This window comes from Gorilla gorilla, chromosome 17 (genome assembly GCF_029281585.2).
Source record: "Gorilla gorilla gorilla isolate KB3781 chromosome 17, NHGRI_mGorGor1-v2.1_pri, whole genome shotgun sequence".
NCBI classification, from domain to species: domain Eukaryota; kingdom Metazoa; phylum Chordata; class Mammalia; order Primates; family Hominidae; genus Gorilla; species Gorilla gorilla.
The window spans coordinates 61,106,836-61,134,340 of record NC_073241.2 but is presented as its reverse complement, the minus strand read 5'-3'; the positions used below and the strand labels follow the sequence as shown (position 1 = coordinate 61,134,340).

The 27,505-nt window shown below is 37.5% G+C and overlaps 1 protein-coding gene across 4 annotated transcripts in view; it reads left to right on the top strand.

Annotated features, from left to right (window-relative positions):
* Positions 1 to 27,505, top strand: part of TRAPPC8 (trafficking protein particle complex subunit 8) — a 113,441-nt gene that overhangs the window by 43,601 nt on the left and 42,335 nt on the right. For all 4 annotated transcript variants that reach the window (XM_055368284.2, XM_055368285.2, XM_055368286.2 and 1 more), the window contains exons 11-14: positions 1,919 to 2,024; positions 8,932 to 9,063; positions 25,148 to 25,372; positions 26,313 to 26,421. In XM_055368284.2, the coding sequence (XP_055224259.1) occupies positions 1,919 to 2,024; positions 8,932 to 9,063; positions 25,148 to 25,372; positions 26,313 to 26,421 (572 nt within the window). The remainder of the gene's footprint in view (positions 1 to 1,918; positions 2,025 to 8,931; positions 9,064 to 25,147; positions 25,373 to 26,312; positions 26,422 to 27,505) is intronic.

Here is a 27,505-nt window from a genome sequence, read left to right as displayed (position 1 = left end):
ACCATGCCCAGCTAATTTTTTGTATTTTTAGTAGAGAAGGTGTTTCACTGTTTTGGCCAGGCTGGTCTCAAACTTTTGACCTCATGATCCGCCCACCTTGGCCTCCCAAAATCCTGGGATTACAGGTGTGAGCCACCGCGCCAGGCCCATGTATTATTTTTATTAAGCTGCAGTGGAGACTTACGTAGTAGTAAATGGAAAATTACCGAATATTTGAGTAGAGAGTTGACGTAATAAAAGTTATTTTTCGGAAAGATTAATCCGACTTATCTGTTGTTTCAGAATAGACGCACTGGAAGGCAGATATAGAGGCAGTTTTGACCCCTATAAAACCCCTATAATGTTGAAGTAAAAGTAGTCATCGTAATGGTAACATGGTTAGAACAGAACAACATCATTAATAAGATAATAATAAACATTTTTTGAGTGTTCAGCATTCGCCACCATGCCAAAGAAATCTATATGCTCATTTAGTCTTAACAACAAACCTCTGAAATCGTGCATGCTATTGTTATCCTCATTTTACAGATGAGGAAACTGAAGTAATTGACCATATGGGATAAATGGTTTAGGAATCAAACATAAATAAGTAAAATAAGTGTTAAGATTTAAGGGAGTTTATAAAATTTACTGAAGACAAATCTTTAAGAACTGAACCTGTTATATAAGTAGTTGCTAGTATATAGGAGTCTTTTGTGTTCATCAAAACAGTCTTAGGTATTCATAAATATCTAACCTCCAAGAAAAGGTGTGATTTGTAGAAAGTTTATGACAAGTCAGTATAGTAATTTTTGAATTTTTGAAAGGAGTAAATTGTGTTTCTAAAATAAATACTATTCATCGTTTAGAATGGGTTTCCAAAGTAAGTTCAAGTTAGCAAGCTTTAGTTATATTAATAATTTTAAAGCCAAGTGATATTTTTGATTCTATAAGGATTAGAAAGTAAAAAGAAAAACTTTTGCTGCTGTTTGCCAGCAATAGGATTCCATCTTGTAACTTCATAGTAAGAATGTTTTCATTTGTTTTTATTCTTTTCTAAAATGGATAATCTAATTCTAGATTACTGATATAGTAGTCCACAAAATCAACTGATTGTGTTTTTACAAAAAAAAACTAAAATTGGATCAGGAATCAATCAGACAACACTGGCTGTAAGCCATCTCCAGCAGAAATATCCTAATGGTACTACCAGGGGGAAAATACCTAAATATTTCTCAAAGTAGCCAGCAAAATGAAACACAGTCAGAATTTGCATAGGGAAGGAGAAAGAAATAATGTGTGACATGTTTATATTTTTCTGTTCAAAGCAGACTTTGTTAAATAGGTTCTGGAACCAGTTCTAGCTTTTTTGCATGCAGGAGATATGACTTTGCATTGTATTCTTACTGCCAAATTACATGATAATGAAAAGTTTTGATGAGTTATAAGAAGTCTTTGAAGATTTTTTTAAAAAACCTTTTTGGTAGGTGCAAAACAAGGACATAGACTTCTTTTCTTCTTTTTACAGTCAGCCCTATGTATCTGCAGGTTCTGCATCTGCAGATTCAACTAATTGCAGATTAAAAATATTTGGGAAAAAACCAACAATAAATAATAACAATACAAAAATTTAAAATACAAATAAAAAATAAGGTGTAACAATGATATACATAGTATTTACATTGTAGTAGGTATTATAAGTAATATAGAGATTATTTAAATTATATAAGAGGATGTGTATGGGTTAATAGGCAAATGCTATGCAATTTTATATAAGGAACTTGATAAACCTTGGATTTTAGTATCCTGGAGGGTCCTGGAACCATCTCCCTGCAACTATCCTCTAAAACTGTAATTGGAATCTTTTGCTGAACACATTTACTTTGATGTGCTAAGGTATTATTGTGCTGATTTTATCTTCTTGTCCTTTTTTCTATAGGAATATGGTGTTGGCTGAAAGATGTGTGTTGCTTAGTGCTGAACTTTTAAAAAGCCAAAGCAAATATTCAGAGGCTGCAGCTCTCCTAATACGGTTGACCAGTGAGGTACTGAAACTGTGTAGTATTTGCTTTAATTAGCATTGTTCTTTTTTTTTAAAAAGATGTATCTTTTTTCTTGAAAGGCTTTACAAAACATAAAATTAGCCAGGGAAATCTGTCTTTGGGAATTTACAACATGGCTATTTTAGTTTTTTGTTGAGTTAATTTTAAATGTAATTTTTTATAAATTAAATTTATTTACGTATTTTAAGCCTACATTTCATTATTAACTACAGACATGTATTGAGCATACTCTGTGACTTATTACGTTTTGTCCTTTGAATAAGAATATTGAAAACAATATGCATGTGCATTGTTCCTAATATAAAATGATATTTTATTTTTTATTATTCATATTTTGTTATCCGAGTCTGCTTGCTAGGGAGATAAAGCTAATTTTAAAAGATTAATCACTGAGGAATTTTTAGTTTTACTTTCAACTAGCATGAACTTTTTAAGAAAATCATCTTAAACATTTAAAAAACCTATATTGTGAATATTTTAAAAGAGAAAAATGTAATTCATGTATAGTTGTTGAAGATTTTACAACAAATATTATTGAGTTACATTGACTGCAGGCTTGTAAAGAATGGTAGTAATTCCTTTATAAGTACTGTTAATAACACATTTTTTAGATGAATACTGAAGAACGAAGGAACAAAATCAAACACCTCCTTTGTTTGCTCCTTAAATTTTAAATTATCCTAGAATTTTAATCCTTGGACCAATGCACTTTTTAACTCTTTACGTTTTGGGGATGATCTTGTTCACAGCCATGCTTTTCACTTTCAAATCTGTCTTCAACCCTGACCTTTCCTTGAGCTTTAGATTTGTATGGCCAACTGTCTTTAAGATTTATCTACTTGTGGCCAGGCATGATGGCTCATGCCTGTAATCCTAGCACTCTGGGAGGCCGAGGCGGGCAGATCACCTGAGGTCAGGAGTTTGAGACCAGCCTGGCCAACATAGTGTGATCCTGTCTCTACTAAAAATACAAAAATTAACCAGGCATGGTGGTGCACACCTGTAATCTCAGCTACTCAGGAGGCTGAGGCAGGAGAATTGCTTGAACACAAGGTGGAGGTTGCAGTGAGCTGAGATCGCACCACTGCACTCCAGCCTGGGCGACAGAGCGAGACTCTTGTCTCAACAACAACAACAAAGATTTATCTACTTGCGTGTTTCCAAGGCATCTTAAATTAACATATAAATAAACCCATAAAATTTTTTACCTAATATATCGTGATCTTAAATTATGTTATCACTAACTAGCCCTCTATTTGCTCAAGGCAGAAATGGCTTGAGATATTCCTGTATTCTCATATCCTGTCTGTAATCCAGTGCAGAGTGGGGGTGGGGGTGGGAGTAATTTTTGTTTTGAAGCTCTTAAACATTATTTATTTAATTAAAAAATTTTAACCTTTAAAAATATATTTTCTTTTTGTATCTCCAAATAGTTTACTTCTCTCTCTTTCTTTTGTTGTTGGTTTTTCTTAAACTTCTACTGTTCTAGTTCTCATTCTTAATATTTTCTCTTTGGGACTGCGGCCTTTTTCCTTTTGCTTTGCCTAATTTACTAGTCATGATATCAGTTGTGTACTTCAGATAGTCTTTCCTAATACACCTGTTTGTCCTAAGTGTGTCTGTTCTGCTCTCTCATACAATGCTGTAAAACCTGACTTGTCATATTATATTATATTGGAAATTATGTTTAAGCTTCTTAAGCTGTTAGCTTCTTGAGGGCAGGGAACCGTGTTGCTTTCTGTTTTTATTCATGTTGCCTAACACTGGCCTTGGCACATGGATTAGATGCTCTACAAGTGTTTGTTGTAACTGAACCATTAATTCTTCTACAAAAGTTTCTGTAAGGTCTAGCTAGTTAGGTTCAGAAGTGATATTTAAAATGTTTAATAATTGTTATTGCATGGACACTGACTAATAAATATGAATAGATAACAGACAAACTATTTGTAGAGCTGAATATAGGCTTTTGAGTATTTTGATATTCTCTATTATAATAAATAATCTTAACTTGGCTTTGAATGTGTTGCTGTGTTCTTCAACCTAAGGATTATCAGTGAATGTAAAAAGAATTTATGGTTCAGGAGCTTCAATAAAATTCCTTTTTTTCTTCCTTGCTTAAATGATTTCAATATGCCATTCTATCCACATATGTGAATAAAATTTCTTCAGAGCAAGTTCTCCTGTCTGCATTATAACCGTGTTATTTTTTGTCATTTTTCTCTTCTTTCCAACTCTTTGTTTCCACTTTTCTTTCTCAAATCTGGATGATTTGTTTTATCATGAAAGTCTAGAAAATGTATCATTGTTATTTGCTGCCATGTGGTGGGGAGAGGGGGCAAGTGGTGGTGCACGTACCCAGAAATTGTGATTCTTAATGGCCTTTTCTGCTATACCTTTCATAAATTTCTTTGAGATAACTTGAAACTAATGATTATTAGGCATAATGTTTATAAATTATGTTAAATCTTTACCAACAATTTACATTTACTGTATGTATTTTGTTAACTAGAAAGGCTGTATAATATCAAGAGATGTACACTGGTTTTGAAGCTGGAGAATTGAGTTACATACTCTTGACATTCCTGAGCTGTGTTCCCTAGATTTTTGCTAATACCGTCATAGCAAAAGATAGTTAATGAGGCCTAGGCAAAAGGAGGAGCTGTGCTTTGACTTTGTGTACTGCAAATTTTTGGTCAAGTGAATCATATTTTTTGTTTTATGCCCTGGGATTCTCAGAATGGCAGAGCAAACCCAGTTTAATGGTGAAACATACTACCTTTATCACTGCATAGGATGTATATGAATTTGGTGCTTAAGACATACCTGCTTGTGTCTGTTTCTGTGTTGAACACTTATTCTGGTCTTATAACCCATTTTTTCTGTTACTATTTTAAATATGAAAAATCAGTTTCTAGGGATGCTAATACCAGTTTTTTGTAAGTTTCTTCAGCTTAGGAGTAACTGGTCTTATGGGAAATTTATCAGCTGATAGCACCTTTCCTGTTAACTTCACAATTATGCAGAGATGAAATCTTAAAAGCTTAGAGCCATCTTTTGTTTGATGTTTAATTCAGTTAGTTAGCTGCAACTGGTGGCTTTATCAACTGTGTTTTTATTGAAGTGTTAATTGAGGCCTCTACCTCAGGTGATTTTTTTTTCCTGTACATACTCTCATATTTTAAGTTATTGTTATCTTTTTATCTTTTGTTAAAATTATCTCTTGGTTGTGGAGAATTTTCATAGGCCAGAGTTCTTGTTGAAGTGCTATCAACAGATTTTTTTTTCTTAGTTTCTTATAGAACATAAACAAAACTTGTTATTCGATGGCGTGAAATACACCACTGTATTAAAATTTTATCTTTCAGTTCATTTAAAGCCTTTGCTTTCTGGATAAAACCATCACTTTGTAAAAATCCTTTTATTTCTCTTCCATCAACACTGATACCAGTTGTCATTCTTTTCAGGGCAATTTTCCTCCTCTCAAAACAATGTTTTTACCACTTTGGGTGTCACAGTAAGAGTCAGGGTCCAATGAAGAATAAAGCTGGACTAAGATATGAGAACATGGTATTCAGCTCTAGAAACTGATTCTCAGTCAGTCTAGAAACTGATTGTCCACATGCAAGAGTCAAAATTTTGTTTCAGCCAAATTAATACCATGGAAGGCCATGGACTTCCACATCTGCCTTCAGTTGGTCAGTTCTTGAGTGTTAAATTTGGGAATGCTAAGGGTTTCTCATTTTGGTTTTTAACTGGATTGTGCGTTAGAATCATTTGCAAACCATTAAATATTCTCAGGGGATATTCTTAGCTTATGAGAATGTCCAGGATTGCTGCCCATCCAGGTTTTGCAGTTTAGTGAAGCTTCATAGGCAGTAAAAAAGTGCGTGTGTGTATATTATTTTATTTTATTTTTTCGTGTGTATGTATGCATGCATATGTGCATTGTGCTAAGAATAGACTTAAGAAATTACAGCACTTAAAAAACTGAACTCTGTTGAGGCCTAAGTGAAATTCTGAAATAGAAACAATAATTAGGGAGAATTACCTATTTTAGATATTAAAATATATGGCTATTAAAATATAAGGCTACAGAAAGTAAAACTCTATACAGTGATAAGAATAGACATTAATGGGCTGGAATGAGAATTTAAATACTGCATATGATTAAGGTATCATTTAAAATCAGTGGAGAGAGCTAACTTACTCACAAAATGGTATTGTGATACCTAACCAGCTGTTTGGGTTGGAATCTTAGCTTATTCATTGTGTTTTAATATATTATGGCTTGATTAAGCTATAATAAAAAATGAAACCAGAGTAACACACACACAGGCACACGCGCGCACACACACACACACACACACACACACACCTAGAAGCAAATACTAGGAGACCACTTTTTAAAGTCCTGGAATGATAACATCCTTTCTTAGTTTGATGTAATATCTTGACACTATAAAGGCAAAGAGAGTGTGCTTCCCTGCAAAAGAATAAACTCTTTCATGTCAAAACTGGAAAATACTATTTGCAAAATATATCACAAAGGACCAATATTAAGAGCATACAAGGGCTCTTACAAAGCAGAAAATCGCAACAAACCATTCACAAAAGAGCATAAACAGGCAATTCATAGGAAAATTACAAAATCCCCTAAACATATGAAAAGATTAACAGTCCTACTATGAAATGTATGTTAAGGAACAAGATGTTGTTTTTTTTTTTTCCCCCTTTTTTGAGACAAGGCGTCATTCGTTCACCAAGGCTGGAGTGCAGTGGTGCATTCATGGCTCACTGCAGCCGCAGCCTCCCAGGCTCAGGTGATTCTCCTGCCTCAGCCTCCCAAGTAGCTAGGACCACAGACACTCACCATCATGCCCAGCTAATTTTTGTAGAGACAGGGGTCTCTTTTTGTTGCCCAGGCTGGTCTTGAACGCTTTGGCTCAAAACGATCCCCCACCTTCACCTCCCAAAGTTCTGGAATTACAGGTGTGAGCTCCCGGGTGTCATTTTTATTTTATTAGCTAAAAATTTTAAAGATTTTTGGCTGAGTAGAGTGGAACACATATACTCTTATTCTTTGTTGATGAGAGTATGTATTGGTGCTACTTTTTTTGTAGCAGTTTGGCTATATTGATTAGAATCTGAAGTAGTATATGCATAGCTTTCATTAACTCCACAGTTCTACTTCCAGAAATTTCTCTATTAAAAATATTTGAATAATTATTCAAATGTTTCTATAAAGATAGTTATCAAATCATTTTATGTAGTAACAAAATATGAAACAATCAATTGGTAAGTTAGGGTACATTTATATAATGGAATACAGTGTAGCTTTAAAATAAATGAGACAGATGTAGATGTCTTAGAAAGATGTCCATTACATAAGTGAAAAAAGCAAGGTACTCCATATAAATACCACTTATGTATCAAAATATATATGTATTTTAAAAAATCCATATGTATTAGGCATGTAAACACATGCACATACATATATAGGAGGGGTGACATGACACAACACTATTAAGCTGTAAAGAATAGTTACTCTGGCAAATGACATGAAGCATGGGCTAGGAAAGATGTTCACTTTTTTCTTCAAACGTATTCTTTTTAAAAAAATTAGTTTGTATTAATAATTTCTAAAAAGAAAACATTTTTCTAAAAAATAAAATAGGCTCCCAAGCTCCCCTAAGTATTTCTGACACAAACCCGTTTTTAAGAACCACTCATTAATTACATATTTCTGACTTTTTTACTTACTAGCTTTTGGATCTTAATTACTAGAGCAATCATCTAATCATTTAGTTTTTGTCAGGAGGAGGATGAAATAGATAATAGCTGCCATTTACTGAATGCTTTCTAGATGATTTCCTCGAGTCTGTTTCAGCTCTAGTATAATTCTATGATTGACGCAGAGACAGTTTATGCTAATCAATGGTCTGTGAACACTTTTGATGTAACTATAATTTGTTGAGATTATCGCATTTAAAGTCAATGTTTTCTGTTTTCAACTTTCCCTGGGGAAAATAATGGCAGCAGAACACATGGAAGGGCATGGTAAGTTCAGCTTGAGAACAGCTAAAAACCTGGAGAAAGTTTTGGTGAAAATGTTGTTGATATTTAATCAGCAACCTTCAGTACTTTCTCAGTTATCTGTAAAGTGATGACTCTTTCAGTCAAAAGATTTGTCTTAAGGGCAGTGACGTAATGTATGTGGTTTTGTAGATGCTGTACTGTAAGGTTCAGTTGAAGTGGAAACTTACTTGAGTTGTATTCTTCATTAATGTAATAATAACAGGTGAAAAGAAAATCTTTGAAGCAGAAGCCCTCTGAACTTTTTAATGAAATGCAGTCGATTTGGCCCTCTAGAATTATAGCAAAAGTTGAGGATTCCTTTAAATACAGTAAAATTTTACAGAGAATGAAGTAGTAGATTAGAATATTTCATAATCTATGTACATGTTTTCTTGGGTGGATGAAAATATGCCAACAAGTCAATTTTCAGAGGAAATTCGATTGGTGTAAATGTTTTCTGGTTTATTTTTTATCGGTATACCTGTATTAAATTTGTAGTTTACATACTTTTTTGCCATTTGAGAAAGGATTGCAATTATTCACAGATTTGGTACATGGCACATATCATAACCAGACATGTGGCTTTTATCAAAAGCTAAGTATTTCATGGTAGAAGATGTTTTCAAAGCTTAAAAGAATTTTGTGTTTATTGGAAAAATCAAGATTGGTTTGCCCCTTGATCTTTGCCCTCATATACTCTTAAGTTAAACATTGGATATGCTATATATTAAGAAATTAAATGTTTTTTTCACTAGTTATCTATTTACTTTTAACTTGGTGAAACTAACCTTTTTCTCTTTTAAACATTCACTAGGATTCTGATCTTCGAAGTGCACTTCTTTTGGAACAGGCAGCACATTGCTTTATAAACATGAAAAGTCCCATGGTTAGAAAATACGCGTTTCATATGATATTGGCAGGCCATCGATTTAGTAAAGCAGGGCAGGTGAGTGCATTTGCTTTACAATGAAAAGTTGCTATTTATTTTATAAGTGTGTGTCATTTGTCCATTTTTATTATTTAAAAAGGATCTTAAAAACTAAATTTTGTTCTGAGGTAATATATTGGTAAGGGCGTGAGATTTGGATTTAGACAAATCTGGCTATAAATTTTGATCTTCTACTCACAACTTTGGTCAAGCTACTTCTCTGAGCCTCGGGGTTTTTTTATTTATAAAATTTGTAATTTTATCCAAATTTTGGTTAGGTTAAACTAAATCACATTTGTGAAAGGCCAGATAGATTGTATGCACTCAAGCAGGAATGCATTCTCCCTATTTCAGCTGTGATCTTCTGTTCTCTTTCAAAGTACTTTTTAAAAAAATCCTGCTCTTTCTGTTTCAGAGTGCTTTATAATGCTATTGACTAAATACTTAATGTATAGACATCTTCTGTCTGTTGTCTCTTGAAGCAGTTGAGTTGCTGGGATCTTTACTGATTTAGAGAGATTTATCCGGCCCCAGTTGTCCTAGAACCATTAGTTGGACAGAGCTAGCTTTCTTGGAGGCCGAGAGTAGCAGTAGGGAAATGATGATTTACTATAAATATAAATGGAAACTTGGATTAAACAACCATTAAACAACCATCTCTATATTTCAGAGACTGTACTAGGAGCTGAACATTCACCCATAAAGTCAACATGGTCTTACGTCTTAAGGAGCTTTTGAACTATTAGGGGCATATGAGGATCTTTTAAAAATTTAGTTAATATGAATTTACTAAGTATGAAATGTAACTATGAGCATCCTTAATTTTTCTAAGTCTGTGCTAATCAAAGCATCCCAGTGTTTTACACAATGTACATTATTTCAAAGGTACAAAGAAGTAAAGATGTTCAGAAATTACTCTCAATTTCATGTAAAAATATTGTAATTTTTTAAAACCAACATTTCAAAATTGGGTTCCTTCCTCTATTTTTGGAACCTGTGGAAAGTTAGAAAATATGTGGACTTGCTTAATGTTCATTAAAAAACCTTTCAAATCTTAATATAAAATTAAACGTCTTTATAATAATTGATACACTCCATGAATTAGAATTTCTCAGGCTCTAACATGGGAAAAACTTAAAGAAATAACTATTACTACTTTTCATGGCTTTTCTTCAATAGTAAATGCAAGTGCATCTGAAACATGTTACGCCACTGTGTATCACTGGTTAAAAGGTTTCTGTTCAAAAAATGACAAAATGTATTAAGCAGGAGGTTTCCTTTGCTTGAAAGAAAATATATGTCCCATTAGGAATGGTCTATTGTCTCCTATTGAAAATAAGTCATCATTTTTCTACATCTTTGTCCACTTTTGTGAATGGTTTCATTTGTGAGAATGGTAATGTCATTGGAACTAGAAACAGCTGCTTGTATCTGCCTTCCCAGATTATAGAGCATATTGCTTCTAGGAAATACCTAACAAGTTAAAAATGCTACCTTTGTGGTAGGTTGAGATACATTTGCTATCTGGCTTCGTAATCACCTCTTACTGTAGTATATAACCCTGTGAAGTTAATGATTCAGGGTAGCTGGATTTGCTATTTCATGACCACTCTGTACACTCTGAACCCAAGACAGCTCTTTCACAAAACAGTACAGTTTGTGGAAATCTGAGAATATGACTATAAATTAAGATCTACTAGATAAGCCAATACAATATATATCTAATTGAAGTTCATCAAGAACAGTCTCTTCCTTGGAAGTTAGGGTGCATAGAACACATATAATTCTGACTTGAGGCCTAGTTGTTTCTGAGAAGCACCAATTTTTTATTTAAAAAAAATTTTTAAGGTCCAGTGTACATGTGCAGGATTGTTACATAGGTAAACGTGTGCCATGGTGGTTTGCTGCACCCATCAACACATCACCTAGGTATTAAGCCCAGCATTCATTAACTCTTTTTCCTGATGCTTTCCCTCTCCCCACCCTACCCCTCAACAGGCCCCAGTGTGTGTTGGACTGTGTCCATGTGTTCTCATTGTTTAGCTCCCACTTACAAGTGAGAACATGTGGTGTTCAGTTTTCTCTTCGTGTGTTAGTTTGCTGAGGATAATGGCTTCCAGCTTCCTCCATGTCCCTGCAAAGGACATGATCTCTTTCCTTTTTATGGCTGCATAGTATTCCATTGTGTGTATGTATGTACCACATTTTCTTTATTCATTCTATCATTGATGGGCATTTGGGTTGATTCCATGTCTCTGCTATTGTGAATAGTGCTGCAGTGAACATACGTGTGCCATAAAACAGAATTCCCCTGCCTCAGCCTCCCGAGTAGCTGGGATTACAGGCATGCATCACCATGCCCGGCTAATACTGTATTTTTAGTAGAGATGAGGTTTCTCCATGTTGGTCAGGCTAGTCTTGAATTCCCAACCTCAGGTGGTCCACCTTCCTCAGCCTCCCAGAGTGCTGGGATTACAGGCGTGAGCCACCATGCCCAGCTTTGACTTTTTAATAATCACCATTCTGACTGCCATGAAATGGTATCTCATTGTGGTTTTGATTTGCGTTTCTCTAATGATCAGTGATGTTGAGCTTTCTTTTTTTTTCGTATGTTTTTTGGCTACATAAATGTCTTCTTTTGAGAAGTGTCTGTTCATGTTCTTTGCCTACTTTTTGGTTGGCTCTCTGCTTGTCTGTTGTTGGTGTGTAGGAATGCTTGTGATTTTTGCACATTGATTTTGTATCCTGAGATTTTGCTGAAGTTGCTTATCAGCTTAAGAAGGTTTTGGGCTGAGACAGTGGGGTTTTCTAGACATAGGATCATGTCATTTGCAAAGACAAAGACAATTTGACTTCCTCTCTTCGTATTTGAATACCCTTTATTTCTTTCTCTTGCTTGATTGCCCTGGCCAGAACTTCCAATACTATGTTGAATAGCAGTGGTGAGAGAGGGCATCCTTGTCTTGTGCTGGTATAGCAGTGATGAGAGAGGACATCCTTGTCTTGTGCTGGTTTTCAGGGGGAATACTTCCACCTTTTGTCCATTCAGTATGATATTGGCTGTGGGTTTGTTGTAAATGGCTCTTACTATTTTTTTTTTTTTTTTTTTTTTGAGATGGAGTTTCGCTCCTGTTGCCCAGGCTGGAGTGCAATGGCGTGATCTCGGCTCACTGCAACCTCTGCCTCCTGGGTTCAAGCAATTGTCCTGCCTCAGCCTTCCAAGTAGCTGGGGTTACAGGCACCTGCCATCATACCCGGGTAATTTTTTGTATTTTTAGTAGAGATGGGGTTTCACCACGTTGGCCAGGCTGGTCTTGAACTCCTGACCTCAGGTGATCCGTCCGCCTTGGCCTCCCAAGTGCTGGGATTACAGGCGTGAGTCACCACGCCCGGCCAGCTCTTACTATTTTGAGGTATGTTCCTTTGATTCCCAGTTTATTGAGAGTTTTTAACATGAAGAGATGTTGAATTTTATCAAAAATGTTTTCTGCATCTATTGAGATAATCATGTGGTTTTTCTCTTTAGTTCTGTTTATGTGATACATTACCTTTATTGATTTGCATATGTTGAACCAGCCTTGCATCCTAGGGATGACGCCAGCTTGATTGTGGTGGATAAGCTTTTTGATGACAAGCACCAACTTTTCATGACATTTGAATTTAAAACAGGGTTGTATTGGTAGGGATGAGTGAGAATGAGAGAAGAAGTTATAGAGTAATGCCATTTCTCTTAGTCCTCTATTTGAGAATTCATGCTGAATTGCTTATCTTGCCCCAGAAGTGTGTGTGTGTGTGTGTGTGTGTGTGTGTGTGTGTGTGTCACCCAGGCTGGAGTGCAGTGGTGCAATCTCAGCTCACTGCAACCTCCACCTCCCGGGTTCAAGTGATTCTCCTGCCTCGGCCTCCTGAGTAGCTGGGACTACGGGTACGTGCCACCACTCCTGGCTACTTTTTGTATTTTTAGTAGAGACGTGGTTTCACCATGTTGGCCAAGCTGGTCTCAAACTCCTGACCTCGTGATCTGCTCGCCTCAGCCTCCCAAAGTACTGAGATTACAGGCATGAACCATTGCGCTCGGCATCCCCAGAAGTTGTTTATAGTTCAATTATTTTTCATTAAGAATATCAGAAAGTAAAGTGCATTTTAAAAAGAAGTGGCATGAAAGTAGTCAGTAAAAAAACAACACTGGGGAAGAGTGTATGTGATTAGACAACCTTTCTGTTCTTACTATAAAAAGCTGACTCAAACCTTTTTACCTCATTTAAATTTCTTTTCCAAAAAAATCTTTAAAAATCCACTTGAACACATTCGAAAATCCACTTGAACACACAAGACACATTCAACTCTTTTTCTATATCTATCAGTTTTTAATACTGTGTTCCTTTACTAAATGCTGAAGATAGGGTTGCTTTTTTTTTTTTTTTTTTCCTCAAGAAACATCACTTAAAAATTAATTTGGAAACAGGCTGGGCGTATTGGCTCACACCTGTAATCCCAGCACTTTGAGAGGCCAAGGTGGGCTGATCACCTGAGGTCAGGAGTTCGAGACCAGTCTGACCAACATGGAGAAACCCCAACTCTACTAAAAATACAAAAAAAATTAGCCAGGCATGGTGGCGTATGCCTGTAATCCCAGCTACTCGGGAGACTGAGGCAGGAGAATTACTTGAACCAGGGAGGTGGAGGTTGTGGTGACCCAAGATTGCACCATTGCACTCCAGCCTGGGCAACAAGAGCAAAACTCCATCTCAAAATAATAATAATAATAATTTGGAAACAATCTCAAGTTTATAGAAAAGTTGCAAGCACCGTTCAGAAATTTTTCTTTTTGCCATTTGAGTGTTAAGTGGTTTATCTCTTGCCGTATTTATCCTCAAATACCTTAGGACATATTTCTTATTTTCTTATTTTTCGTTTTTTTGAGATGGAGTTTTGCTCTTGTTGCCCAGGCTGGAGTGCAATGGCGCGATCTCGGCTCACTGCAACCTCCGCCTCCCAGGTTCAAGCAATTCTTCCACCTCAGCCTCCCGAGTAGCTGGGATTACGGGCATGCACCATGCCTGGCTAATTTTTTTTTGTATTTTTAGTAGAGACAGGGTTTCTCCATGTTGGTCAGGTTGGTCTCGAACTCCTGACCTCAGGTGATCTGCCCACCTCGGCTTCCCAAAGTGCTGGGATTACAGGAGTGAGCCACCGCGCCTGGCCCATATTTCTTATTTTCTAGAAACAAGAACTTTCCCTTACATAACCATAGCATAACCATCAAAGTAAAAAAAATTGGCATTGATACAGAGCTACTGTGTAATCCTCAGACCCCATTCAGATTTTGACAGTCATCTCATGCATGTCCTTTATCAAAGGGCATAGGATGTTTTGTCCTTTTTTAGTCAAAGGATCGTTTGACTTCATGACTTAAACACTCGTGAAGGTTACAGTCCAATTATTTTTGTAGATTGTCCCAAGTTACATGTCTCTGCTATTTTCATGATGAGATTCAAATTCGGTATGTTTGTAGGAATATACAGAAGACATCCTGTGTTCTCATTTCATGCCGTCCAGTGGCAGACTATTTTTATTTATCGCTTAATCAATAAAGTATTTCTTTTTTAAAAAAACTTAATTTTGGCTGGGTACGGTGGCTCACGCCTGTAATCCCAGCACTTTGGGAGGCCGAGGCAGGCGGATCACGAGGTCAGGCGATCGAGACCATCCCGGCTAACACGGTGAAACCCCGTCTCTACTAAAAATACAAAAAAAAAATTAGCTGGGCGTGGTGGCGGGTGCCTATAGTCCCAGCTACTCGGGAGGCTGAGGCAGGAGAATGGCGTGAACCTGGGAGGCGGAGCTTGCAGTGAGCCGAGATCGTGCCACTGCACTCCAGCCTGGGCTACACAGTGAGGCTCCATCTCAAAAAAAAAAAAAAAAAAACTTAATTTTTTAAAGAAATGGAGTCTCACTGTGTTGCCCAGGCTGGTCTCAAACTCCTGGCTTCAAGAGATCATCCCATCTTGGCCCCCCAAAGTGCTGGGATTGCAGCCATGAGCTACAACACCCAGCCAAGAAAATATTTCTTTAAAAAACCCCCTCAAAGACAATTCTGACAATACTGTAAGGCACGTGTGGAGGACAGTGGAAACTAGTATATTTTGAAACAAAAGTTTAGTGAAAAAAAGCCTTTTCTTGGTACCAAATCCCATTTTTTAGGATGGAGGTTGTCTGAGTTCAGAGAGTGGCAGTGATAAGTAATTTCAAATAGCTGCTTATGCTTGTGATAGGGTGCAGCAATAGCCAGAAGAAAAGAATACCAAACTGTATCACTACAGAACAAACCGGTTGTGTAAAAATGTGCATACATCATAAATATATACACACACATAAATATTCACACACACATTCACTGTATGCTCACATGCAGTTTTAGCACACGCTGGTATTTCCATTCAGGCCAGTGCAGTGGTATAAAGAGGGATGACCACATCAAAATTAAATTTCATAAAATAGCTTCTAGTTACAAGATAATAACAAAGCCTCTAACTCTATCCATGACTACATATGCTAATGCTCTGGAAACTCCCGTCTGGTTTTGTTTTTGTTTTTTTGGCAGAGTTTCGCTCTTTTGCCCAGGCTACAGTGAAGTGGCTCCATCTCGGCTCATTGCAACCTCTGCCTCCCAGGTTCAAGCGATTCTCCTGCCTCAGCCTCTCGTGTAGCTGGGATTACAGGTGTCTGCCACCAAGCCCAGCTAATTTTTGTATTTTTAATAGAGATGGGGTTTCACCATGTTGGACAGGCTGGTCTTGAACTCCTGACCTCAGGCGATCCACCTGCCTCAGCCTCCCAAAGTGCTAGGATTACAGGTGTAAGTCACCACACTCGACCTCCCAACTGGTTTTTCACAGTCATTATTATTACTGAGTTCATATACTTCTTGCCTTTGAACAAAGCAGATGCTTGCTTGTTTCAGGACTTCCTCTTGGTTTTTAAACTGCAGCTCTAAAAACTTTTAGATTTTTAGAACTGTTACCACTTTTGGGTTTCTTCTGTCTGGTTAATTTGTCTCTATTTGAGATACCTGTTATTAAAAATCAGCCTTCAACTTTGCAGTCCTCTTTTCTTTTTTGAAAACATTTGGTCCTTTTGATGTAGCATCTTCTTCAGTGTTCACTTCTTTCATTAGTTGGGCAGTGATGGCCAAATGGTTAGTACCTGGTGAGTTCAGAGCCAGATCTGGAGGAAAGCTATCCCCATGAATTGTGATTGACTGGAACTTGGACCTTTTTCTTTGGAAATTTATTTTGATGTAGAGATGTGGGAAGTCTTCTAGCTGTTACAGTGGGTGCTACCCACTCTACTGTCTATCTTCTTTTTGTGGTGGCTGACATTGGATAACTGCTTTGGTGTTTTTGCTGCTTTTTTGGTTTTCTACAGGGTGTACTTTTATAGTGTGTTTGGTCAGCATCAATTTCCCATCCCTTCTTTTTTGGTCATCTTTTCTGTCAGACATACTGCTGCTGGCACTGAGAGGTGGTCTGTACCTCTCTCTTTTTTTTTTTTTTTTTTTTTCTGAGACGAAGTCTTTCTCTGTCGCCCAGGCTGGAGTGCAGTGGCATGATCTCGGGTCACTGCAACCTCTGCCTCCTAGGTTCAAGCGATTCTCCTGCCTCAGCCTCCCAATTAGCTGAGATTACAGGCGCACGCTACCACGCCTGGCTAATTTTTGTATTTTTAATAGAGATGGGGTTTCACCATGTTGGCCAGGCTGGTCTCGAACTCCTGAACTCGTGATCCACCCACCTCAGCCTCCCAAAGTACTGGGATTACAGGTGTGAGCCACTGCGCCTGGCTGTACCTCTTTTAAAACAGTAATTACAGAGGCCAGGCATGGTGGCACATGTGTGTAATCCCAGCACTTTGGGTGGCTGAGGTGGGTGGACCACGAGTTCAGGAGTTCCAGACCAGCCTGGCCAACACAGTGGAATCCCATCTCTATTAAAAATACAAAAATTAGCCAGGCATGATAGTGTGCATCTGTAATCCCAGCTGCTTGGGAGGCTGAGGCAGGAGAATCGCTTGAACCCAGGAGGCAGAGGTTGCAGTAGGCCGAGATAGTGCCACTTCACTCCAACCTGGGCGACAGAGCAAGACTCTGTCTCGAAAAAAATAAAAATAAAAATAATTACAAATTCAGGAGGTCCATGTCTGTGTTTGCTGCATGAGTATATTGTGTAATGCTGTGATTAGGGCTTCAGAGAACTAACCCATCACCCAAATAGTGAATATATTATCCAGTAGGTTGTTTTTCAACCCTCACTTCCTTCCCTTCATCTTTCTCCCCTTTTGGTGTGCCCAGTGTCTATTATTTCCTCTTTATGTCCGTGCATGCCCATTGTTTAGCTCCCACTTGTAAGTGAGAGCATGCCTATTTGATTCTCTATTTCTGATTTATTTCACTTATGATAATGGCCTCTAGCTCCATCCATGTTGCTGCAAAGGATATGATACCATTCTTTTTTATGGCCGTGTCATATTCCATGGTGTGTATGTACCACATTTTCTTTATACAGTCCACCATTGATGAGCACCATAGGTTGATTCCATGTTTTTACTACTGTGAATAGTGCTGTGATGAACATAAGAATACAGGTGTCTTTTTGGTAGAACAATTTACTTTTCTTTGGGTACATACCTAGTAATGGGATTAGTGGGTTGAATGGTAGTTCTCTTTTATCTGTTGGAGAAACCTCCAAATTCCTTTCCACACTGGCTGAACTAACTTACATTTCCACCAACAGTGTATAACTATTCTGTTTTCTCCATAGCCTTTTAAAATAGCCATTCTAAACTGGTATGAGATGGTATCTCATTGTTTCGATTTACATTTCTCTAATGATTAGTGATGTTCAGTATTTTTTCATATTTTTCATGGCCGCCTGTGTATCTTTTGAGAAGTACCTTACGTCCTTTGCCCATTTTTTAATGGGATTATTTGATTTTTTTTCTTGATTTAAGTTACAAATTTTAGATTCTGGATATTAGTCCGTTGTCGGATGTGTAGTTTGCAAGTATTTTCTCACATTTTGGACGTTATTTATTCTGCTAATAGTTTCTTTTGCTGTGCAGAAGCTTTTTGGTTTAATTAGGTACCAGTTGTCTATTTTTGTTCTTGTTGCCATTGCTTTTGAGGACTTGCTCATAAATTTTTTGCCAAGGGTGATGTCCAGAAGGGTATTTCCTGGGTTTTCTTCTAGGATTTTTTTATACTTTGAGGTCTTATCTTTAAGTCTTTAATCCATCTCCAGTTAATTTTTTGCATATGGTGATAGGTAGAGGTCTAGTTTCATTCTTCTGTATATGGTTAGCCCAGTTATCCCAGCACCATTTATTGAATAGGGAGTCCTTTTCCCCATTGCTTAGTTTGTAGACTTTGTTAAAGATCTGTTGGCTGCAGGTATGCTGCTTTATTTCTGAGTTCTGTATTCTATTTCATTGTTCATGTGTCTATTTTTTATACCAGTACCATGCTGTTTTGGTTACTATAGCCTTGTAGGGTAGTTTGAAGTTGGGGAATGTGATGCCTCGGGCTTTGTTTTTGCTTCGGACTTTGTTGGCTACTCAGGCTCTTTTTTGGTTCCATATGAATTTTAGAATAGTTTTTTCTAATTCTGTGGAAAATGACATTATTTATTTGATAGATAGTTTGTTGAATCTGTAGATTGCTTTGGGCAATATAGTTATTTTAACTATATTGATTTTTCCTTATCTGTGAGCGTGAGTTTTTTTTGTTCTTTTGTTTGTGTCTGTACTTTCTTTTATCAGTGTTTTGTAGTTCTCTTTTACCTCCTTGGTTAAATGTATTCCAGGTATTTTATTTTGTGTGTGTGTGGCAGTTGTAAATGGGATTGAGTTCTTACTTGGTTCTCATCTTGAGTTTTATTACTGTGTAGAAACACAACTGATTTTTGTGCATTAAATTTGTATCATGAAACTACTGAAGTCATTTATCCTAATGACTACTGTCTTTAGGAGGAATCTTTAGGTTTTCTAGGTATAGGATCTTGTCATCATTGAACAAAGATCATTTCACTTCCTCTTTTCCTATTTGGATGCTTTTTCTTCTTTCTCTTGCCTGATTGCTGTGGCTAGGACTTCTGGTACTATGTTGAATAGAAGTGGTGTGAGTGCAGAGTGTACATCCTTGTCTTGTTCCACTTCTTAGGGGGAATGCTTTCAACTTTTCCCCATTCAATATGATTTTGGCTGTGAGTTTGTCATATATGGGTCTTATTATTTTTAGGTATGTTTCTTACAATGCTTAGTTTGTTAAGAGCTTTTATCATGAAGGGATTTTGGACTTCATTGAATGCTTTTTCTGTATCTATTGAGATGATCATATGGTTTTTAATTCTCTTTATGTGGTGAGTAACATTTATTGATTTGCAAATATTGAACCATCCTTGTATTTCTGGAATAAAACCCACTGGATTGTGATTAATTTGACTTTTTGATGTCCAGCTGGATTTGGTTTGCTAGTATTTTATTGATGGTTTTTGCATCTGTGTTCATCATGGGTATTGACTTGTTTTCTTTTTGTGTGTATGTCCTTGCCAGATTTTGATATCAGGATGATATTAGTTAAGGAGGAATCTTTCTTCCTTAAAAAAAAAATATATATATATATTATATATATTATTTATATATATATATATTTTTTTCAATAGTTTCAGTAAAATTGGTACCAGCTCTTCTTTGTGCATATGGTAGAATTTGGCTTTGAATCCGGCTATCTTGGGCTTCATTTGGTTGTTGATTTTTTTTTTTTTAAATTACTGATGGAATTTTGTAACTACTTAATGACCTATTCAAGATTTGAGTTTCTTCCTTGTTCAGTCTTGGGAGATTGTATGATTCTGGGAATTAACCTATTTCCTCTAGGTTTTCTAGTTTGTGTGCATAGGGGTTCATAGTATTCTCTGAGGACTTTTTGTATTTCTGTGGTATCAGTTGTGATGTCACCTTTGTTATATCTGATTGTGCTTATTAAAATCATCTCTTCTTTTTCTTGCTTAATCTTGCCTAGTAGTCTCATCAATTTTGTTTGTGTTTTCAAATAACTTTTTATTTTGTTGATTCTTTGTATGATTTCTTTGGTCTCAATTTCATTTAAAGAATAAAGATCTGCTCTGATCTTTATTTCTTTTCTTTTGCCAGCTTGGGCTTGGTTTGTTCTTGTTTCTCTTTCCTCTAGGTGTGACATTATTAATTTGAGATCTGTCTTTTTGATATAAGCATTTAGTGCTGTAAACTTTCCTCTTAACACTGCTTTTGCTGTATCCAAGAGGTATTGATATGTTCTGTCTCTATGTTCATTTGTTTCAAAATTTTTTTAAATTTCTGCCTTAATTTCATTGTTTACCCTAAAGTCATTCAATGCCAAGTTGCTTAGTTTCCATGTACTCATATGGTTTTGAGCGTTCCTCCTGGTATTGATTTCTAATTTTATTCCACTATGGTCTGAGAAGATCCTTGATATGATTTTGACTTTTTAAAATTTTTTGAGACTTGCTTTGTGACCCAGTATATGGTCAACTTCAGAGAATGTTCCATGCACAGATAAGAGAAATGTATATCCTGTAGTTGTCAGTTGGAATCTTCTGTAGATGTCTATTAGGTCCATTTGGTCAAAAGTCTAATTTAATTCTAGAGTTTCTTTGTTAGTTTTCTTCCTTGATGATCTGTCTAGTGTTGTCAGTGGGGTGTTGAAGTCCCCCAGTATTACTGTATGGCTGCTTGTCTTTTCTTCAGTCTAGTAGTATTTTATAAATTTGGATGCTCTGGTGTGTATTGAGTGTGTATATGTTTAGGCTAGTTAAATCTTCTTGTCGAATTGAACTCTTTATCATTATATAATTCCCTTCTTTGTCTTTTTTTTTATGTTGTTGGTTTAAAGTCCATTTTATTTGATAACAAGAATAACAACCCCTGCTCTTTTTTGTTTTCCATTTGCGTGATTGATCTTTCTCCACCCCTTGACTTTGAGCCTGTGGATCTCGTTACACAGAAGATAGGTCTCTTGTAGATAGCATATGCTTGTATCTTGTCTTTTGAGTGGAACAATTAAGCTATTTTTGTTCAAAGTTAATATTGATAAGTGAGGTTTTGTACTTGTCATAATGTTGTTAGTTGCTTTGTAGTCCTAATTGTATAACTGCCTTATAGGATCTTTGAACTTTGTACTTACGTGTATCTTTATGGTAGCAGGTATCATCCTTTTGTTTCCATGTTTAGAACTCCTTTGAGCATTTCTTGTAGAGCTGGTCGGGTGGTGACAAATTTCTTTAGCATTTTCTTGTCTGAGAAAGACTATTTTTTCCTTCAATTATGAAGCTTAGTTTGGCAGGCTGTAAAATTCTTGGCTAGCAGTTTTTTTGTTTTTGTTTTTATTTGTCATTAAAAAGGGTAAAAACAGGCCCCAAATCTCTTTTTGTTGGTAAGGTTTCTTCTGAGAAGTCTGTTGTTAGTCTGATAATATTTACTTTATAGATTATTTGATCCTTTTTGGGATGGGGTGCACCAGTTACTCATCCTGAGCAGACAGAAGCTTCCTTATCACGCCCCTGTCAGAGGGCTCACAACCATCAGTTCATGTAGACTTTGTCCATTAGGCTCTGGCCAGAGTACACTTCCACCAAAACGGGCAGCTGCCACCAAAATGGGCTCAGGGTGGAACTTCTTCCTCTAGTACAGAGTAAACAGCTTTGCAGCTTGTCCACCTTCTGTTGCCCGGATGCTTCTCTGTAGGGAGGGGGAATTGGGCCTTGCCCTTCCTGCAAGCCCAGTTGGCATGGGGTCACTTTTTTTTTTTTTTTTTTTTTGAGACAGAGTTTTGCACTTGTTACCCAGGCTGGAGTGCAATGGTGCGATCTCGGCTCACTGCAACCTCTGCCTCCTGGATTCAAGCGATTCTCCTGCCTCAGCCTCCCGAGTAGCTGGGATTACAGGCATGCACCACCACGCCTGGCTAATTTTGTATTTTTAGTAGAGACGGGGTTTCACCATGTTGGTCAGGCTGGTTTCAAACTCTCAACCTCAGGTGATCCACCCGCCTCGGCCTCCCAAAGTGTCTGGGATTATAGGCGTGAGCCACCGTGCCTGGCCATGGGCTCACTTTTTTTTTTTTTTTTTTTTTTTGAGACGGAGTCTCACTGTTGCCCAGGCTGGAGTGCAGTGGTGCGATCTTGGCTCACTGCAGGCTCTGCCCCCCCAGGGTTCATGCCATTCTCTTGCCTCAGCCTCCCGAGTAGGTGGGACTACAGGCCCCCGCCACCTCACCCGGGTAATGTTTTGTATTTTTAGTAGAGACGGGGTTTCACCGTGTTAGCCAGGATGGTCTCGATCTCCTGACCTTGTGATCTGCCTGCCTGAGCCTCCCAAAGTGCTGGGATTACAGGCGTGAGCCACAGCGCCCAGCCAGGCTCACTTTTAGCTGCGATGGAGCCACCACAAAAAGCATGAAAAGTGCTTTCCCCAAGAACACATCTGCCAGCTCCCAGCAGGGAGAACCTCTCCTGTGTCCACAACAGTGGATGGGGTGGGCGGGAAATGATCCCCTCTTCGTGTTCATTTCTAGCCGCTGGGGCTGCCCACTTCAGCGATTGTTGCTTGCTTGCATTACCTTTGTCTCAAGGTGGGGCTTCGGCAGGCTGCTGTCCCCCCTTCCCCTAGGGGCAGCCTAAATTAAGGGTTACATCTCCATGGGTCTCACACCTTCTCTGGGGACCCACTGGTCTCCTAAACTTGCTAATGTCACAGCAGTTGTGAATATGTTAGGGATCTGGTGGTGCGGTGGTGACTCAAGAGCAGAGATTTCCTGGGCAGGGCAATGGTATCTCCTATCTCAGTTCAGGCCTGAAAGGAGGGCGGGCATGCCTTTGTGAGCTGGCCACCCACATCCTTGTCCCTGGGACGTTCTCAAACTGCCACTGTTAGTGTTGTCCTGGATCATGAGGGCAGAGGGACTCCCCATCAGTTGGATGGTGAACAGATGGTCAGAGGGGTGAGGGCAGCAGAGAAGTACTCCCACTTACCCTTTCCATGGGGTTTTGTGTTCCTTAGCACTCGATCCCTGCCAAACTCTTGTTGTTTTTCTTTCCTGCACTCTAGTTTCTTTCCATGGGTTCTTCATCATATCCTGGCTGTCTTTTCTCAGTTTTCTGTTTGGATAATTAGTTACTTTGATCTTTCTGAGGAGAACTGGCATCTGAGGTCCCTAGTAAGTGATCTTTTTTTTTTTTTTTTTTTTTTTTTGAGATGGAGTCTCGCACTGTAGCCCAGGCTGGAGTGCAGTGGCACAATCTTGGCTTACTGTAAGCTCCGCCTCCTAGGTTTATGCCATTCTCTTGCCTCAGCCTCCTGAGTAGCTGGGACTTCAGGCGTCCGCCACCATGCCCGGCTAATTTTTTGTATTTTTAGTAGAGACAGTGTTTCACCATGATAGCCAGGATGGTCTCGATCTCCTGACCTCATGATCTGCGCGCCTCAGCCTTCCAAAGTGCTGGGATTACAGGCGTGAGCCACCCCTCCCGGCTGTAAGCGATCTTGAAGAAAATACTCTCCTTTTAAAAAAATTGATACATAATAAACATACATAGTTTGGGGTATAATACGTGATAATTTCATACATTCATATAATTTATAAAGATCAAATCAGTGAACTTGGGATATCCATCACCTTAGAACCATTCAAATTCTCTATTTTGAAATGTAGAGTAGATGGTTGTAAACTATAGTCACCCTGCTGATCTGTCTAACGCTAGGTCTTATTTCTTCTATCAAACCATGTATTTGTACCCATTAATCAACTTCATTCTCCATCACCCACTCTCCCTGGCCTTTGGTAACCACCAGTCCACTCTCTATTTTCATGAAATCCACTGTTTTAGCTCCCACATATGAATGAGAACATGCAGGATCTGTCTTTCTGTGTACCTCTTTTGATTTTTTACATTGATGATGTTTATTGCCACAAATATTGCATTCTTATTGCAATACTCTTAAGATTTTGGCATTCCTTGCAATTTTCCATTTTGAACACACACCTTGTGTATCATTCTGGTATATTATTAATCTCTTGCTCTTCTTAAGTCCTGCAGTAAATGCACTGAATACCAGGAAGTATGCTCTGACACTTGCCAACAGCACCTTGAAAAGGAGGCTGTGGTAGCACCTGATGCTGGCAGAGAACCCCGTCATGTCTTGCCCAGGCAGTGTTTACTGTGCTGCTGTCCTAGCCCACTGCTTTATTTGAACCATGTGAGGCATAACCTTTCAGTGGTCACAACACTGGCCAGTGAGTTCTGGCAGGCAGGCAGGCAGGCAGGCTGGGATCAGCATGGTTGGTCCAGTATGTGAATTTTTAATATAGAAAAAAAAAAGTTTATTTATATATTATTATATATACTATTATATATATTATTATATATTATTTGTACTGTGGAAAACTGTGGCATATGTGTAATCTGGCATATGTGGCCACATACATTCAATGTAAGTCTCTGATCGTAGGCAAGAAAAAACTTTGATAAATGTGTTTATTGTTTTACTTAATATGGAGAAACTCTTTGTAGACATAGCATGCTTCTAGTTAAAGTATGAGAACATTTTTTTCATGATAATATTAGTGAAATCTGACCATTTTAGATGTTGAAGTTTGTTTACATATCCCTTGTCTTTTTCCAGAAAGAATTTAAGGTAGATAAAGTCAAGTTGAGAAGTAAGCTCTTTCCTCTGAAGTTGATGTTTTGAAATTGTGGCTCAGAGAAGTAGTGGGTAAATGTCAAAGCAGTCTGGTCTCCCTTTTCCTCCTTTAGGTACCCTACTCCTCTCTAACGCACACACACAATGGCTCAGGTAACTTTATCTATATCATTCCGTATATAATTGTGAAGGGATTATCATAAATGTTAGTTTTATTTTCTTCATTATCCCAGTCCCCCTTAGAGGAAGGACCAGTTACTTAATTGTTTCTATGTGTGTGTTTGTATTTGTTTTTTCTAGTTCAAACAAATTTGGCGTATAATACATTATTTTGTTTATTTTCTTACAGAAAAAGCATGCTTTACGCTGTTATTGTCAAGCCATGCAAGTTTACAAAGGAAAAGGCTGGTCTCTTGCAGAGGATCACATTAATTTCACTATTGGGCGCCAGTCCTATACTCTTAGACAGCTGGATAATGCTGTGTCTGCTTTTAGGCATATTCTAATTAATGAAAGTAAACAATCTGCTGCTCAACAGGGGGCTTTCCTCAGAGAATATCTTTATGTTTACAAGGTGACTGTTTATTTTCATTCAGGAGTAGATATTAAAACTGTATTTTAGTGTGAAAGTATTTATTTATTACCATATCTTAGGATAGTTTTATTAGAATATATGTAGTTATCAGTCATAAAAAAGCTGTGGCAGTCTAGGCTTTTTGGCTATAGATCTTGGTTACATCGCCCCTTCCACAGTTCTTGAAAAGAGAATTTTAATATTACAATGAACACTTGATTTGTGGCTGTTCTTAGAATCTTAAAAAAAAAAAGATTCCACGGGTTTTCTGGATTCTTTATTCATCATGCTTTTATAGACTCACAACTGATTTTACAGTTGGTTTTAAGTGGGTTCTCTTTACCATCCTTTGGAGATGGACATTCTATGTTCTTTTCCTTGTGAAAGATGAGGGGGTATGGATCTGTGGAAAGTAGACAGGCTATTATGGTGCAATGGAGAAAAATTAACAGGAAGAAGGACTGTTTCACTGAGGCAAGCAGATAAACATATAAAGCATTGTTTTATGGAAAAAATGGGAAGTTGTAAATTTTTTCCCAAGGCCTATGAATAGTGCATATTATATCTATCGTGCAGAAAATAACTACCTTTAGGGTCTAGACTTTATTAATTTGAAATTATATGGGTTAGAATTTTGGCAGATAGGATGCTATAATGAGTCATAAGAAGTAAAACGCTTACTAAAATAAGTTTTGCATATTTAACATCCAGGTAATTAGCTGAGTAACCTCAGTAAGATTCTTTTGAGACAGAATAAATATCTGAAGTGCTTCTGAGTTGTAAAATTTTATGACTGATATGAGAAATAAAACTAGTAATTACATATCTTAATATTCTTGCTTAACATATTTTTAATGCCTTGTGTATTAAGAAACGAGGAAACAAATAAAAATACCATTTTCACAAAAACTACTTTTTTTCCCTTTTATATTTCTCTCAGAATGTAAGTCAGCTGTCACCAGATGGTCCTTTGCCACAGCTTCCTTTACCGTATATTAACAGTTCAGCAACACGGGTTTTTTTTGGCCATGACAGACGACCAGCGGATGGTTAGTAAAGTTTTATTTAGCCTAATTACCTAATGACAATTTTAAAAAAACTTCTTTTCCTTTCTCCATTTAAAAAACGATGTATAGTTGAATATTTGAAAATTAATAGCTCAGCCGGGTACGGTTGGCTCATGCCTGTAATCCCAGCACTTTGGGAGGCTGAGGCCGGCAGATCACGAGGTCAGGAGATCGAGACCATCCTGGCTAACATGGTGAAACCCCGTCTCTACTAAAAATACAAAAAATTAGCTGGGCATGGTGGCACATGCTTGTAGTCCCAGCAACTCAAGAGGCTGAGGTAGGAGAATGGCATGAACCCGGGAGGCGGAGGTTGCAGTGAGCTGAGATCACGACACTGCACTCTAGCCTGGGCGACAGAGTGAAACTTTGTCTCAAAAAAAAAAGGAAAATGAATAGCTCTCTATTACTTCTTTTGTCCTGCCACCTGAAGATAACTATTTTGGTGTTTTTCTTTCCAGCTTTAAAAACTAAAAACAATGAAATGAAAACAAAACAGTTGTAATTACAACAGCTTTTCTCACTTAAAGAATGCTTTTGTTATTATATAATTTTCATAAACTTTTAATGTTAGTAAAATATTCTATTCAGTGCTTATACTTTATTTTAACATCCAGTTGATATATATAGACTGTTTCCATCTTTTGCTTATATAAAATTATATTGTGGCCGGGTGTGGTGGCTCACACCTGTAATCCCAGCACTTTGGGAGGCCGAGACGGGCAGATCATGAGGTCAAGAGATTGAGACCATCCTGGCCAACATGGTGAAACCCTGTCTCTACTAAAAATACAAAAAACTAGCTGGGCGTGGTGGCACGCACCTGTAGTCCCAGCTACTCGGGAGGCTGAATGAGGAGAATCGCTTGAACCCAGGAGGCGGAGGTTGCAGTAGCCGAGATCTCGCCACTGCACTCCAGCAAGACTGTCTCAAAAAAAAAAAATCATATTGTGATGGACATCTTTGTAGATAAAATTTGTTTTTTAAATGTCTTATGGAAATTTTCAAATGTACATAGAAGTAAAGAACAGTTACCAATGTTCTGCTGTTCTTGTAAGACTTTTTT